This window comes from Ambystoma mexicanum, chromosome 6p (genome assembly GCF_040938575.1).
Source record: "Ambystoma mexicanum isolate Mex_15411 chromosome 6p, UKY_AmexF1_1, whole genome shotgun sequence".
Lineage (NCBI taxonomy): Eukaryota > Metazoa > Chordata > Amphibia > Caudata > Ambystomatidae > Ambystoma > Ambystoma mexicanum.
In genome coordinates, this window is record NC_090935.1 from 676,198,250 (window position 1) to 676,214,869 (window position 16,620).

The window sequence follows — 16,620 nt, forward strand, 5'->3', positions numbered from 1 at the left end:
CGGATGGCTGTTAGGTGTATGAATATGTTGTGTTGGTGTGCATTTGTGTATTGTTGATGGATTCATGGACTATGTGTAAGGGAGTTCCCTCTACTGTTATTTCTGGAGTCTAAAGGTTGGTAGGGTGCAAACATTAGATTCATTCTGTGTGCTCATATGTAGTGTGGCTAGCCCCTAGTCATGTGTGGTGGCATTGGTTATGTTGGAGGAGCAGGAAGGGGGGAAATGGAATAGTAAGTCGGTCGGATTGACAATGCCTGTGGCGTGAGTATTTGGTTACCGCTTGATAGTATCTACCAACGTTCTTGGCTGTGGTTCGTTGGCCAATCTTGCCTCCTCTCCAGGCCTGGAGACTGACTTCTCCTGCGTGTTTGGTGGCAGAGGGTTGGTAGTACCAAGTGCGTTCCTGGTTACTCGTCCAGGTTAGTCGTGGCAGTTGGTTGTGGACCTGCTGTGCGGTCGGCTGCTGAATGGGTAGGCAGCTGGTGTAATAATAATTGAGGATGTGGTGCTCGACCGGTTCCCCTAATTGTGTTGGTGGGCATGTTAGGGTTATACTTTCCTGTTAATGCTTTAACTGTCTTAGTTTTCCTTGGTGTATACATTTCGTGTGGGTGTTTTCTCTAAATCTGCCTGTTGAATGGGCGGCCTTCTGTTCGTTGATAACCTTAGTTGTTGGGCATGGCTGGGGGAGGAGGGTGGTGCAGTGTTCTGGTCCTCTTTGATTTTGCTGCTGTTATCTTTGACCACATCCCTTCATGTGTTTCTTTTCATCTGCAATGTTTTTGCTGTTGATGTCCCTTTGCGCTTGTGATTGTCTATTGAATAACCAGGTTTTGAGTTGTTTTCTGAAGGTGATGTGGTCTTCTGCAGTTCTAAGTTCTTTGGGCATGGTGTTCCAAAGGTTAGCAATTATGTGTGAGAATGCTGTTCCTTCAAATGTCCTTTTTTGTATTGTTTTGTCTCTATTTGTAGGTTGTCACTTGATCTTAGGTCCCTTCTTGGCTGGTAGAGGCTGATCTTAGATTGTAGGAATTTGGCTCCTTGTCTGTGTAAGGCTTTATGCGTGATGCAAAGGGCTTTGAATTTGATGCTGTTTTTTTACTGGTAGCCAGTGAAGACATTTCAGAGCTGGACTGATGTGGTCTCTTTTGTTTAATCTTAATCTTAGTAGAATCCGGGCTGCATTGTGTTGGACCCTTTGGAGTTTCTTGGTGAATCTTTATGGCAATCCTATGTAGAGGCTGTTTGTGTTGTCAATTCTTGTTAGTATCAGGAATATGATTGTGAGGGTTCTGTGAGGAAAATCGACTGATTAATCTTAGGAGGTAGAAGAACTTTTTAGTGATTGCGTTGACTTGCGGTTCCAGGTATAGTCTCCTGTCCATGTGTATTCCTAGATTATTTACTACATTTGAAGTCTTCGTTGTGTTCCCAATGCCGGCTGGCCATTCCAGTTGTGGGTTGGTTACACTGTTTTCCATGGGTGTGAACATTATTTCTGGTTTTGCCGGCTTCAGTTTGAGGTTGTTTGTTGCCATCCAGTTGTAGATGTCTGTGAGGCAGTTGTTGAGGCAGTTATTTTGTTTCTGGGTCACAATTGTCTTCACTATCAGTTGAGTGTTGTCTGCGTAGTTGTGGCTGTTAGTACGTGGGTTCCAGTAATTTTCATCAGAGGGTGGATTCCTGTGGAACTCTGCAGGAGATGTTTTTGGTGTTTGAGATGAACAATGGTAATTAGGTTTTTTTGGTATGATTTAGGAGGAATCGGGTAAGCCACACAGGTGCGGGTTCCTGTATGCCACATTCCAACAGTATTTTTTATAAGTGATTGATAATATGAAGGCTGATAGGGTGCCATTTCCTGCATTTATTTTCAAGTCGTCCCATATCGATATGAGCGCTGATTCTGTTCCTCTCATTGGTCTGAAGCCAACTTGTGACTGGTCGAGTAGTCCGTTTGTTTCAATGTATTTAAGTAGGATCTTGTATACATTGTTCTTCAGGATCTTCACTTGATAGGGCAGGCTGGATAATGGTCTGTATTTGCTTGGGTCTTCTGCACATTCTGATTCCTTTTTTACCAGTGGTTTGATGTATGCTGATTTGACGGCGGTTGGTATGATTGATGTTTTGGGTGACAGGTTCATTATGTTCTGGAAGTGCATTGTAGAGCAGCTGCATGCCTCTGCAGGAAATCCCGCCCCCTACCTCCTATATGTTGGAAGCTTGAGATCATGCTGTGTTTGACACCAGCAGTTCTGCCAATACCACAGCGTATATTCCAAAGAACATACCCATTGAGACAACCCTATCGAATGTATCCCTGAAGAGATGACAATCTAAGGGAGGAACTCCCTGAAGGAATATGAAAAAGAGCAAAGAAAGAAGTCTGTGACATCATAAGAGAGTATGAACGACATCTCAAAATATTGGCTGAAAAGGATGTATGGATCTTACAGAAACTAATGACGAAATGAAGAATCGAGGGAACTCTTAAATCATGAAAAAGAAGATTACATGTGCACGAAGTGTTGCAAAGAATCAACCATTCAATAACTGTACAGACGCTGAAACTCAAGGTAGACTAAGTCATCATAGAATTGGCTATATGTAGTGAATAGAATGCAGGCGAAGCCGCCATTGTATAGAAGCTGGACATGAGTATCTTGAATTAAGTAAGCCATGACCCATGAAGAAGAAAGGGAGAATTGTGTCGCAGCAAGAATAAGCTGAAATTGTAGAGCTGCATGGCGAGGTGGTCTGGTTTGAAGTCACGACTGAAGCAGCCAAGGTCAGCTATCTATTCTAGAAAAGAGCGAACATACAAAGGATGAATCATCCCTTGTGAAGGTGCAAAGAAGGAACACCAAGAATTCCAAGTTTTATTAATTGAAGTCATTTAAAAGCTGCAGAATGGACCAAATTGTGGTCTACTGTCACGTGAGCCAAGGATAAAAATAGGGTCAAACTTGGAGTCATAGAACAACGATAGTGAGTGCCTGCACTCCCATGTATTCCCAGAGACAAGGATACTTTGCAAGGCCAAGTTCAAAGACAATCTTCATGACAGAAGGCTTGGGCGATGAGAGATGTTGGGCTTATTGGGTGGGGAAGTAGAGTCAGGCCCACTTCCTTGCACCTGGGTCTGGGCATACATGCTGCTAAGTGAACCGAATGTTCCAGACATGGCACAGGCATGCCAACCAATTGTAGAGGTCCATATAAGGAAGGACCTTATAGTTTTAAGACCAATCAGAAACTGTGTACTTAATGGTTTTGAAGATGATATGTTTTAGAGGTAGGCATATATTGACCACCTGACAATGGGTAGCCAATCACAATCCTAGTTTTGGGTCTCTCATTACACATACCTTATTCGAGCTGGATCTACTATACATGTTCTGTATGGACTGCCTTTAATAATGCCTTAGCTATTTGATTTCATAACACAAAGAAAACCTGAATCCTCTCACATTAGACCGTCTCAACAGTCCTCTATATTACTCGGTGTGCCCTTTATGATTACCCTGCCCTTGCACTACATATGGAAATAGGTGCACTGTTTGTTCTTCACACATTTCTAAGATTTTCCATTCTTTCTCCTTTCCATTCTTGGTGAAGTTCTAGCCATTGATGAGGAGACGAGGGAGGATTCCGAAGTAGGAGTTGTGAAATCCTGAACGAGAAGCATGTTGCTGTTGAGCCATGAAGAATAAATAACACCACCATTCACTTTGGACAGAAGAAAAAATAGGTCCCAGTGCCGCTCTGAAATAGAAAGAAGAAATCCACAAATAGCTGAAGTTTATTTCGAGGATGAAGGATGTGGATTCCATGAGGTCTGTGCATCTTTCTTCCGGAAAAGATGATTAAACAGAGGACCACACTTCAGCTGTCAGACCGAAATCAGTTGGGCTCGTGATTGGGGGGAAGTGATAGGAAGCCATTACACTTTTAGGAAGGGGGTGGGACAAGAATGGAAATGCCCCCAAAATAAAGGGGTCTATAACACATTATCTGCAGTCTCCCGATCCCTGGCGGGATGCAGTGCCAGCTATGTATGTTCTCCATGCTGGTATTAACGATTGGGGTACAGCAAGGTCACCAACCTCATGTGTGGCACGAGGACACACCTGCAGTCTCTGTTTTCTTTATTGCTGTCATGCCCTATTTCATTCAAGCTAGGCTGTGTTCTGGTGTGTGCTTGTGTGTGGTGTGTGTATGTGTGTGTGTGTGTGTTATTTTGTTTGATCCACAGTGTGTTCTCGTTTGACTACGTGCGTGTTTCGTTGACCCTTACTTGCATAGTTTTTTGGTTTCCGTCCGCTGTGCTTGCAATTGGTTGGAATTGAAAAGAAGACATTCAACTACCAAGGCACAGGTGTGCAGGAATGGAAATGTTTCAAAAAATAAAGTTGCATGAAAACACATAGTAAATATGTATTAGCAACTCAAATGCTAGGAGTATATAAAAGGTGAATTGCAAGGCTGTCATCTTCTGTAGCAGACAGGACTACTCTGGGTTTACTGAAACCTAGCCTATCCTAGGATATGTTGCCTTTTGATGCTGATTCCAAAGTTGGCTAGCGATGGGATGCTGAAGGGCAGAAAGAATAACAGCGTCAGTGTATGCTAACATTCAAATGCACCCAACAGGGAAGCACAGGAGGGATTTTAGATTCTTACAGCTTAGCCACATGGGAACATATGTAACAACAGATGCACCTCAGACCATATGTCTAAGAGGAGGATTTGGATGTGCAATTGATGGATCCTATACATGAGATGATAAAATGAAACAGGGTGAGATATCCGTGGGGGATTTACATGAATATTTTCTTGTCTGGATATCAGAAACACATTGTCATCAGAAAAGTAGCCAACAGGAGTGGCATGGTTTATCAGCTACCCATTTGGGGATTCATGCAGAGGTAAATCCAGAATTCCCCTGCCAGGAAAGTGCCCTTTAACGGAGAATGTTTAAGAAGAAAGTACAAAAGAGATATTCTCTGATGTGTTCTTTTTTGTACAGTTCTCGTGGCTGTAGGCGAGCATTGGCTGAGCAGCTGATCACACTGCATATGAGGTGGTAAATGTCCTTATTAGTCATCTGGCTGGTCAAGAATGAAGTGACATGTTTGCATCCAATCTGAGTGGGACTTGTGTCTATATGGGTTTACAAGACAAACCTGTTACTTGTCTATGAACATCTGTCAATAAGGAGAGCGCTAAAAGTACATGCTACAAGAGGCAATAACATGAAAAAATATGGTTGCCAATGTAGCCATCAGAATCTAAATGGCTAGTGACAAGGCATCGATTATATGTACAAACATATTAAATGGTTAGTCAGTGGAGGTTGTAACCTAACAAAATCAGTTAATTTCAACAGAGGAGATTTTCACAAACAATTACCCATTGGAACATAGTGTGAATGGCAGAGGAGAATTGAGTATTTACTGGAATGTAATACAAACCAAAGAGTAAGCTGAAACCTATAATTAAAATGTAAAAATCCGATTGCTGTAAATGAATCTGATTGGATTAGCCCCAGGTGAAATCAAGTTTTATAGGAGAAAGTAGTGGACGAAGGTAGGTCCAAGTGTTTTTCCTCGACCTTGGTGATTTGGACCTTCAAGATCACCCTGGTGGCTCTAGTCGACAGGATCAGCATGACAGCACGGTGTGCTGGGACTAGTATGGTATCTGGTCTAGGGCACCGACATGGCCTGGGTTACCTAATTTTGCGGGTGGTGGCTTGGTTGGCATCTTTGTCACTTTATTTCTTTTACCTTAGGAAGATGAGTCATGGGTTCTCTTTGTAAGAACAGAAACAATACATGATCCATGTCTGCTGTCTTTGGTTAAGACCTTTTGCAAGTTGGTTGAAATTGACTGGACATCTATTCGTTTCCTGTTTACACTTGGTGATAATTTAGGCTTGCCCATGTCTCCGGGGCACTGTATATTCGGCCAATGAATGGCTGGGACAATGCTTCCATTCCTCATGAATACTGCTGAACTCCTTGCTTGGTCCTTTCAATGCTGTTTGGAGCTTCAGTCTGGCTCCTCTTATGACTCGGCATTTCTTCTCCATTTTGCTTTTTCTCCTCTTGGGTGACAGTGCCAGCAAGCGTTCTGTTGCCCTATGTGTCATTTCATGAGCGCGTCCTCTCCATACTGTCCTGACCCTCACAAGTACCTGCGAACTAAGTAGCACCCTGATTTGCTCTGCTCATCGCTAAATTAACTTAATTAGATTGTTCTTAATAAATTGTGGTGTCCTGTTCTGCAAAATGAAATCTCTCACACAGTAACATATCACTTCTAGCCTTGTTTAGAAAATAAAGGGAGATACTGCGGAAGATAGACATATGCAGCCATTACTGGGACTTTAGTAAAGATGGACCTATTGTTATCTTTAAATGTTCTGGCCTTCCTGAGACCATAAAAATCTCTGATTCTGTCTTTTTTTCATTTTAGGCTTTCACTTAAATTTGGCGATATTGAGAGTCTTAAAGGACTTATTATCAGGTATGTTTTCCAGTAAACAAGGCAACCCATTTAGGAGCTCACATCAGAGATGGATGCTAAATCCATCTAGTTTGTGGTTGCTAATCTCATTTGAATGTCACTTGCAGAAACTCTCATGTTTAGCCGGGCTCATGTTATACCAGTGTTCACTCTCTGTGCCCATAGGCTGTATGTTTCTATTCCATTGCCAATTGCTATATGGTGCAGTGATGCCTGGACTGTGGTAGCAGAGTGTCTGCAGAGATCCAACTGGGGAGGGCTGCAGGCATGAGCGAAGGGAGAGGGATCGCTGCTGCACACGCTCAGCGGCTCCTGCCGCTTCCTCTCCCTGCTCTGAACGGTTTTCACAAATGCTAGAGGAGGAAGTAGCCGAACCGACGTATGCTCCTCTAGTATGGCCTGGTTTGCAAGAATGTATTTAACTGATGGATTCACAAGGTCTCTAATGAGATTGACATTATGAGCCAGATATAGAAGGGTTTCACCAAAGCACTTTGTCACCTCTTAGAAATGATGCACAATTGCAACTAAGAGTGGATCTGTGTGTTACAGCAGCAGCGGGACACTAGGCCTTTCAGATGTTGCCAGGTGACATCAGCATGGGAGGAGGAAGGGGAGGGGGAATGAGGAAGGTGCCCAAAAATGATAGCGAGCGAGAGAGAAGGAGGCGCATCTGAAAAAAGGAGAAAAACTACCTAGCCCTCTGTGTGTGGTGTATATCCCTTTAACCCCTATGCAGGGTAGCACTGTGTGACCTCGCAATTCCGGTTCATTGTGCTCTAATATGTTTGATCTGAAATCTTGCTCCTGCCATGAATTATTGCAAGTTGACCTAATGGTGCTCATCCCCTTTAGTCCAAGAATTGTAATAGTAAATGTAAAGTCCGACAGTCTCCATTCAAACAGGAGTAAGCATTACCTTGTCTGCATGGATACAATGCTAAAGGGATCAAATTATGCATATTCATAAGTGGGAAATTGTTCGCAATGATGCATTGGGGAAATACTTTAATTTGGCTTCCAGTAATGATGTGCTTGCTTTGAAGCTTCATTGTTGACAGTAGCCGTTACTTCCAAAAGCACATAGCCAAAAAGGCACAAACTGCATGACTATAGATATCCACACTCTGCAAAATCAAACCCTTCATTCGCCTGATTGACTCCGGCACTATGGTCCAAGTCCTCATGATCTCACACATTAATGGGCAAAATACTCTCCTTAATGGGCTTCCAGCAACTCACCTGGTCCCCCCTTAAGGCAGCCGGCCATACCTCAGCTTACCCCATAGAGGAATGTATCCCTCCTACACTGCACAAGCTTCCCTGGCTCCCCCTCCCATCCAGGATAAAATTCAAAACTGCATGAATGACCTTCAAAGCAGTCTTGAACAGAACACCAACTTACTGGGTAGCTACATTGCATGCCTCATGAAACAAAGCCACCAAAAGGTTGGAGTGTAAGCTAGCCCATACAGAGAAGACTTGCAAACAGTCCCTCTCCTGCCCCGCCCGACCATCTGGTACTCAATCCTGGCAGAGGCCTTGAGCATGCCCCCACCATTATCCAGTTTTGCAAAACACTAAAACCGTGGCTCTTTCAACAATACTTTTTTAAAAACTTTATTTTCAGCAACATTAGACAGACAGTAAGGCATTATGGATGTACATACGTTGACAGCAAAACATGAGGGCATTTGTACTTTAACAAGTGTTGGTGACCAGCCATCAGCCCACCCTCCCATGTAACGAGTTCCAATACTCTACTCAGTATGGCCTTCCTTATTACCCTGATGATGGGCTCTCCTCTCTAGACAGGTATTCGCAGAGAGGGGCCCAAATGTCTTTTGGCCGGCAGGACGCAGGCCGCAAGCACTGGAGCTATAAATGTTTCCTCCCTCTCACTTGTATACACCAAGTCCTTGAGCCATTCCTCTACAAGTAGGCAGCAGCACTCTCTTCCAACGTCTCAGTATACATTTTTTAGACACTATGCACAACACATTAAAAAACCTTCTGATACCCATTGGCACCTTGCCAATGTCTCCCATTAAATATTTGGGCACGAAACACACATGTAACAATTTGGGCACGAACGTCTGCCTAAACTCCTTATATAATTCCACTCCAACCCGCCTGATCCAGGTGCCTTACCCGATGCCAATGCGGCTATCGCCTCATTAACGTCCTCTATTGTTATTGGGTATCAAGGGCTAATATGACCTCCTGAGGAAATTCCGGTAGCTCAACATCTGCTAAGCATTCCTCCAGGACAGTAGCAGTGCATGCATCACCGTTAGTATATAACGGAGCATAGTAGTGTTTAAACACCCTGTTGACCACGTCCTCAGTTACAACCAGCTGCCCCGATGGATTGGAGACACCACTGATGGTCTGCAATTCCTACTCCGTACTAACCCCCCGGGCCAATGTCCTACCTGGTCTCTCGGATTCCTCATACGCTCTGGCCCTAAATGGCTTACTCATATATCTAATTTATTTTCCTGCAAGCTCTTGGAACTTCAATAGGTTCCCTTTAATCACTCCCAACAATGCCCTATCCTTGGTCAACCCGTTTTTGTTTTCCAGCTGCCTCAGGTGCCGCTCGACCTCCCCCAATTCTGCCCTAACTAGCTTGAGAGTGCCATTAAGAATTAATAGATTCCAGATGAGGTTTCAGGACCATGGGATTAGTGCTTTCTTTCTTTGTGAACCGATGATCCATATAATTGCTGGAGAGACCAGAATTTACAAGTGCATTAACCTTGACTGGTGCTGAGGTTCCCAAAATGTCAACAGACACCTGGACATACAGGTAAGTGAAGAGGGAATTGTTACAAGGGAACACCAGAGAGTTCTGGGTACTACCGGAAGAGAGTTTCCCTTATGGGTTTAGCAAATTGAATAATGAGCAGTTGCATCTGGACTGAACCTTGTGTTCCTGGTGCATATATAGGTTTTCCAAGTGTCTTCTGTTTCTTTATTCCTGGGAGAATGGGCCTGGAAGTCTTCTGATCTCTATTTGTTGGGGTCCAGGATCTTCAGTGATCATGCCTTTTACCAGACTGACAGGAAAGGACTTGATTTTAGATGACCTTTCTTTTGTTTGGATTGTCAGTATTTGATCAACTGATAGTTTTATAGTAAAACTTTGTTTAGGCCCTCGATGGATACAGGGCAAGATTAACGTTCACCGGTGAATCCTCAAAGTCCTCCAAAAGGCCTTGTTGGAAAACAGTGATATGGGTTTTTGGGACCAATGAAATTCTGCCATTAGTTTCCAAAAATGTTATATGTAAGCATAGAGATTCTTTGTGCCATATTTTAGTGTTAACATCTCAATTCCTTGGGCGTGGGATGAGGAACACTGTGCAAATACATTCTTGGCCAGGACAGTGAATGCCACACGGGTATGTACTATGCTGTTTTAGGAGCTTAAAAGGCCAGAGGCCCAGGTCATAGCGTCAGCACTCATTTGTTGAATGCTGCAAATGACAATGGGACTCATGGGCTGGGAGCTGCAACAGTTTCAAAAAGTGTAGTAGGCATTGGGTTTGGGAGAGTTTGTATTTATTTGGATCAGTATAAACATATTCAGAGGTTGGGAGAGTGTTTGCACCGTCTAGGTTCATGATTGTTTGTCCTGATGTTATTGAAGATGAAGAGAAGGGAGAACGGCAGGAAATAGTTTTGGAAGCCCAGGAAGCTACGTGTAACTTATTTTGCAGAATCTTAATCTTTTCTCGCATGGGGGCAGTTCCATGCCGAATAATGCAACCGTTAGTTAGTTCTGCATTCATTGGCCTGCGAGCTGTCCTAGCACAATGGGAAGGTCTGGAAATCTATATCGTTCAACTTGCTGTATCTGCATAGAAGCTGATGCAGACATAGAACCATTCCTTCTACCTTCCAGGTGTTCCCTATGAAATAAACCAGCGGCACAAGAAAGGCGACACAGTAAGAGCCATCAAGGAAAGAGCAAAAGAAGGCATCATCATGATGCCTGCTTCAGAGGAGGCAACTCTGTGGAGCATGGTTTGTTTGTTTGTTTATTTATATTGCGCACCAGACCCAAGGGTATCAGGGCACAGAGGTTACAAGAAGATTCGAGGTTGGATCAACGGTGGAGGAAGCAGTTGGGCTGTAGGTAAACACACAAGACTGATCTGTCATGACTTTCATCATCCCCTGATTTCAAGAGTCTTACTTACATCCTGGGGAAGTGAACATCTCCTTCTGTAGGTATGGCAGGTTTTGCAGCAGAGAGTAGTGCTGCAACTGACACAAGGCCCCAGAAACAGTTGGTGCTCTTGTGAATCCTAAAAGTGTGCTATGCTATGTAAACAAAACAGAAGAGAATCACAGAGACACATGAATCAGATTATTTCAAAGCAAAATCCATCTTAATTTTATGCATGACAGAATGTCACTAATCTCTAACATTCAGCAAAAGCAATCACTCTCTAGCAATGAGAGCTTCCGTAATCCCAACCCAACTGTCCCCTTTCTCTCTCAACCAGCTGTGAGACAGCTCCCTCTAGCTCGCTTAACCTAACCCTCATGACATGTTCTCCTATATTCTAAGAACAAAACAGCAAGCCTATCGCTAACATTCTCTCTCGCATCGAGACAGTCTAACTTGCAGGAACGAAAATATCTATCTGCAGTCAGCCAACCAAGGTTATATCTCTGTGCTAAAGGATTAGTCTGCCAAGACTGTATTTGTTATCAAAACATTTACACTGTGTTCGGCTGCGAAAACAAATCTCTCCATGCTCAGCTAAAAGCCTAATTCATGTGGACAAGAACAGACCTAGCGCCTAGAAACACACTACAATGTGCTATACAAAATAGCAAGCTAAATATATATGCATGGATTTCAGCAAATATCGATCTATGACCAAAACAAACCATAATGGCCAAACATGGCTAATGCTAAATGGATACATGCATGAATGAATGATTAATGAATGGATTAGGCCACGCTAAATAAACCATAGAAAAAATGCAGATTGACACTCTGCGCTTTATAGCAAGAAACACCTCTACCCTTGGGCACAGGCAGATTTATCTATTAGTCTTCATAATTGTTTTGGGCCTACCCATAGAAAATCTGGGAACCATCTCTTATTACTGTTGTATAAATGGCTAGCTGCTGTACCCGTGCTTTGCACGGTAATGTCTATTAAAAAAATAAAATAAATGAGACAAAGGTATATTTATATTTTATGCGTTTTCCATTGTCTACACCATAGATCCTACCCACATGCTGAAATGCAGGTTTGTAGCATGTTGGGAAGTATGCTGAACATTTCGAACAGACACACACACATATCCAAGCATTGCAGACCACTTAAAAAAACTGTATAAAAACATATTAGAAAAAAGTATATTTTATCCTTTTAACATTGTCTACACCATGGAGCCTACCAACATTCCAAATGTCAGGTTTGTAGCACGTTGGGAAGTATGCTGACCATTTTGAACAGACACACACACACATATCCACAAAATTCCCTTTTTTAGATAAACAGATTATTGTTAGACGTCATCATAACATGTCTACAGTTTTATCACTAAATAATCAGCATCTATTCTTACAATATAGTGCTTCGATATACTCATAAAATCGAAGCACATAAATAATGCTCTCAAACAGTTATTTAACATTCATGTACATTTATTCTCTTTTAGAAATAATATGAGTATTAAAAATAGTAAAGTCAAAAATAACATGTACAACAGTAATGTACTTGGCTATAGGCCTGGCATCCTACTCTTATCCTATTCACTTCTAGGAATAAAAGGCATACCGCCAATCAATAGTGTATAAACATACTAAATAGTTTGCTACATATGTACAACCAAGTAATTATTGAAGATGTCGCAGTGTGTGAAGACTCTGTAAGTGTGCACATTTCTCTAGAAAGTATGAGAGAACCACTCCCCCACATCTGATAGTGAAAACCATACACATGTAACCACTCTATTTGCTGAATTTGGCTGTTTGAAATTAAATATGTAGCACTTCAAAGCTACTGCTTTTCCTATGAAACCCGTCTTGTCTGAATGGGTTTTCAAATCATTGTCTTTGCAACATATGTTATTTGCAGACAGCCTACAATTTGGAATGCCTTCTAATGGGCTCTGCGTTCTGCTCCAGAATGTTCCTGCACTATTCTTGTCGCTCCGAGGAATTCTTGTGCAACAATAGTGTTTCCCTTGGAAGATGAATGCAGTGTATTTTAAACACTCTGGCTCTAATGGCTGTGTGATAACAAAATTCCAGGAGTCAGGAACAGCTTTGCATTTGCACCATTGAATGTTAATCGAAAGTCCGGAACTCTGTACATTTTGGACTGCCTCAGTGCGAGTGTGTGCATTGAGTCTTCCACAGTATAGAAATACATGGAATGTACCATCTGGTTTATCTACTGAAAGTACTTGTGCGCTGTACTGACTTTCATGTTGCATTAGGAATCCTTGGTCCAACATATGGACTACTATCACTTTTTGTGGTCGACATTCAATGTCATGACAAATACGATTTTTGAATAGTTGAACTGCTCCTAGAACAGGCCAAGATTCAGTGTATGTATTCATGAAGTCTTTCTCAACTTCTTTTTAAAAAGCTGATTTAATCTTTTTCAAAGAAGGGCCTCCGTTTATTTTGGTTGTTCCCCTGCTAGTTAAATTGTCACAACATTAACCTCATTGTGTCCTAACCCTTTTCCTGTGAAAATAGTTATTTCTGCAGGAGCTTAATTAAATGTTGTTTTCCCGCCAGATATGGAAATGTCTGAACCATGTTAATAACCTGTTGTGTATGTGTGCCTGAAAACAACTGTGTGTTGCATAGCACTGGCATAGCTTCTGTGCATCATTCATATATTGTTCAGATATGAATTTGATGGTATTCATGACAGCCCAGTATCTGTGGTTTTCTGGGAATCCCCTGAGTCCTCTGGCACTTAGCCTCTTCTATAGGTCCTAGTCTACCCTGATTGGACAGTCTGGCAGGACAGCATGAAGCATAAGATTCGTAGAGGAGCTCTTGGAAAGAAGGGGTTGTAGCGTGGGTGCTCAGAGGATCGCAGTCAAAGAGTGGAGTCATGGAGAACAGGATAAGCCAAATGGCATCTTGGAGAACGATATATGTAGAATGGAGTCGTGTGGATGCTCAGAGGATCGCAGTCACAGAGTGGAGTCATGGAGAACAGGATAAGCCGAATGGCATCTTGGAGAACGATATATGTAGAATGGAGTCGTGTGGACGCTCAGAGGATCGCAGTCACAGAGTGGAGTCATGGAGAACAGGATAAGCCAAATGGCATCTTGGAGAACGATATATGTAGAACAGAGTCTCAAAGTGCAGAGAAGAAATGGCTGAGTTTTGAGATCAAGCAGAATGAATGGCAGTGCCACGGGCAGGTGCAGAAGCCAAGTTATGAGGCGAGACGAGTGAAGCAGCTATCATTCATCAGGAATGATGTTCTGACCAGTATGCATAACTGATCTGACTTGTGCTGTTTACTCAAGCAACGTTAACTCTTGCAGTGCCTACATGAAGCACCCTGATCTTGGTCACCATGGACCTGCGGGTGATGCTGCGAATCTTGACTTTGGGGATGCACCGTAACCCAAAAGTAATAATGCTTTCATATGCTGCATCTCACATAAGGTGTCCATACTAACCTCACATGGCAAAGATTCGGGGTTAAGGCTTTTATTAAAGGCTCGCTATATGTGCAAGTAAAGGTTGTAAATGCCTGTCATATCCCCGTTTCTAATACTGCTTATCCTACTAAGGTGAGTGCCTATAAACCTGTCATGGGGTTGCAGGTCACAGACCTTAAATCTGCTCAAATTGATGCTTTTTGAATGTGTTGTCCAATGCCCAACAAATGCTTGACACATTTCAATAAGTCACTCAAAATGCAACCAATTTTGTTCCAATTTCATCCGCCATCAGGTTGCAAGCAATAAGTGACATGTGATCATTTTAAAAGTTGCTGTATTCATGGGACGTTACTTTTTGCTTAATCTGACTTTATAGTCAGTTGCCGATTCAATCTGAAATAATTTTCTTTAAATCTCCGGAATCACTAGATGCTGTTACTATGTAGTTTTACCAAATGAGTTGTCCTATGTAGAAATGAAATAAAACCCAATAGATAAAATATGTACAGACTGCTTGGGTAGGACACCAAAGCAAGCAGAGACCCAGTGGCATGCATGCTCTTACCAAAGAGTGTTGTTGACTGGCTATCAGAGGCTTCCAGAAGCAAAGATGTTTCACAGGGCACCTGCATTCATTTTGCATTAGAAGCAAGGCGTCTACTGGCCATGTGGCATGGAATATCCTTCAGTAGCCGAGTGGCTTCAAGGCAATGATTTTTAGCAGCCATGCCAGTACTGTGAATATTTAGCAAAAAGGAATAAACAAACAAGTGGGACTGAATCGGTTCTCAAGGAGTTCATAATAAATCAAAGTGTGGAACCCTGCACCCATCCTATAGTCAAGAGGGATGAGCAGGTTGTGTACCTTCAACCCTGGGTTTGTTGAGGATCCATCTAATTCCGTTGTTTTACCCGGAATGTCCGATGTTAAGCCTCTTTTTGTTTCTCTCCCCCTCTTCCCCATCATGGCAGGCTCACCTCATACCTCCATTTGGCCTCCCGCTACCCCTTTTAAACCTTACGCCCAACATCCATATAAGGTGTGGGAGGGAGGTGTTCTTTTAAAATTATCTGTCCCCAATTACATTTTCGGGAAAAGGGAGTTGTTATGTTTGGGAATTCTGTTTCTAAAAATAAGAGTTACTCTGTACCTCTTATTTTCTTACACATTCAGGACAGCACTTTACTCTTCATCCATCAGCAAAAATTGATTTGACTGAAGTTGATCGTCTTACAGTTGGTTAAGTAAGAACTGCTGCAAAGTTCCAACGATTCCTGAAATTAGATACAAACTTATTATAGTATCATGGTGCATGAAACAAAAATAATATTTTCTTGCATTTAGTTGCGTAAGGCGTAAAGAGTGGTATTTTACGTATAACAAACCGGGGTTGGTGGATATGGGGGTTTGGACATAGTGTCCAGTAAGTAGCTTGCTTTTCACTGAAGAATCACTGCAATTCCAGACATTATAAAGTTGAGATTCTGTTGGACCTCAGGTGGCCTTTGCCAGCAGGGCATAATACAGTATTAGTCATGTTTAGTATACAGCTTTGGGAACTTGTTTTCAATTTGCTGCATGTTTTCTAACTATGACGTATTTCGTTTTCAGATTCATATTGACAAACAGTTACCATCAACTTTCTGTCCAAAACTGGTTTACTCTGCATAGTCTGCAGATACTTTACAATAATTCGATAAAAGCCACCTTCAACGCAAGCAGAATATTTGCCCCGGAAAGCTACTCCTATCACTGCCAGCGCGTGAGCAGCCTCCCGAGGTATGACGCACTGCTGGTCCCCCGCTCCGGCTCGGATGTCTCCAGGCTCTGGGAGGTCACGTTTATAGATTTCCAGGTAATGTAAGGCAAACACCACTGAAGCTTGCATGAAAGAAACACCCACTGCTACTCTGCTGTATCTGGAAGGTTTCAAGGTTTAGCTCACGTATTCAGATGGAACCAACAAGTTGTCTCATATTTGTTTCCAAACCCTTGAAACCTTTTAGAATATTGCTGTGGTGTATATAACTGTGTTGATACACGAAACAAGTTGCCTATGGTGGTGTAATGGAAACAGTGTCTGACACCCGTCTCTGGGGTTAATTATAGAAACATGTGCATGCCACTGGACTGTGTAGGATGGATACAGCATGTTGTGGGTGTGGTGGGTGGATTCACACCACTTTATAATCTTCCACCCCAATGAGCTTGCTAAGTGTGGGGGGATATACGATGGATCCATAAATATCTGCTCTGCTTCCAGACACTTATTCATGAACACACCACTGTCTGCAAGTCTTTTGTAAACGTGGCAGGTGTGGGTACAGATTGTTATTCCCACTTTACAGATGTATCATGACTAGCTATCTTCTAGGCGCAGAATTAGGTCCTCTCTAGCTAGGCCC

The 16,620-nt window shown here is 42.5% G+C and overlaps 1 protein-coding gene across 1 annotated transcript in view; it reads left to right on the forward strand.

Annotated features, from left to right (window-relative positions):
• The window catches only part of LOC138511719 (V-type proton ATPase subunit S1-like protein), a 285,518-nt gene that overhangs the window by 194,949 nt on the left and 73,949 nt on the right, over window positions 1-16,620 (forward strand). Inside the window, exons 5-6 of the mRNA XM_069627575.1 lie at window positions 6,487-6,537; window positions 15,827-16,070. Coding sequence (XP_069483676.1) covers window positions 6,487-6,537; window positions 15,827-16,070 — 295 coding nt within the window. The remainder of the gene's footprint in view (window positions 1-6,486; window positions 6,538-15,826; window positions 16,071-16,620) is intronic.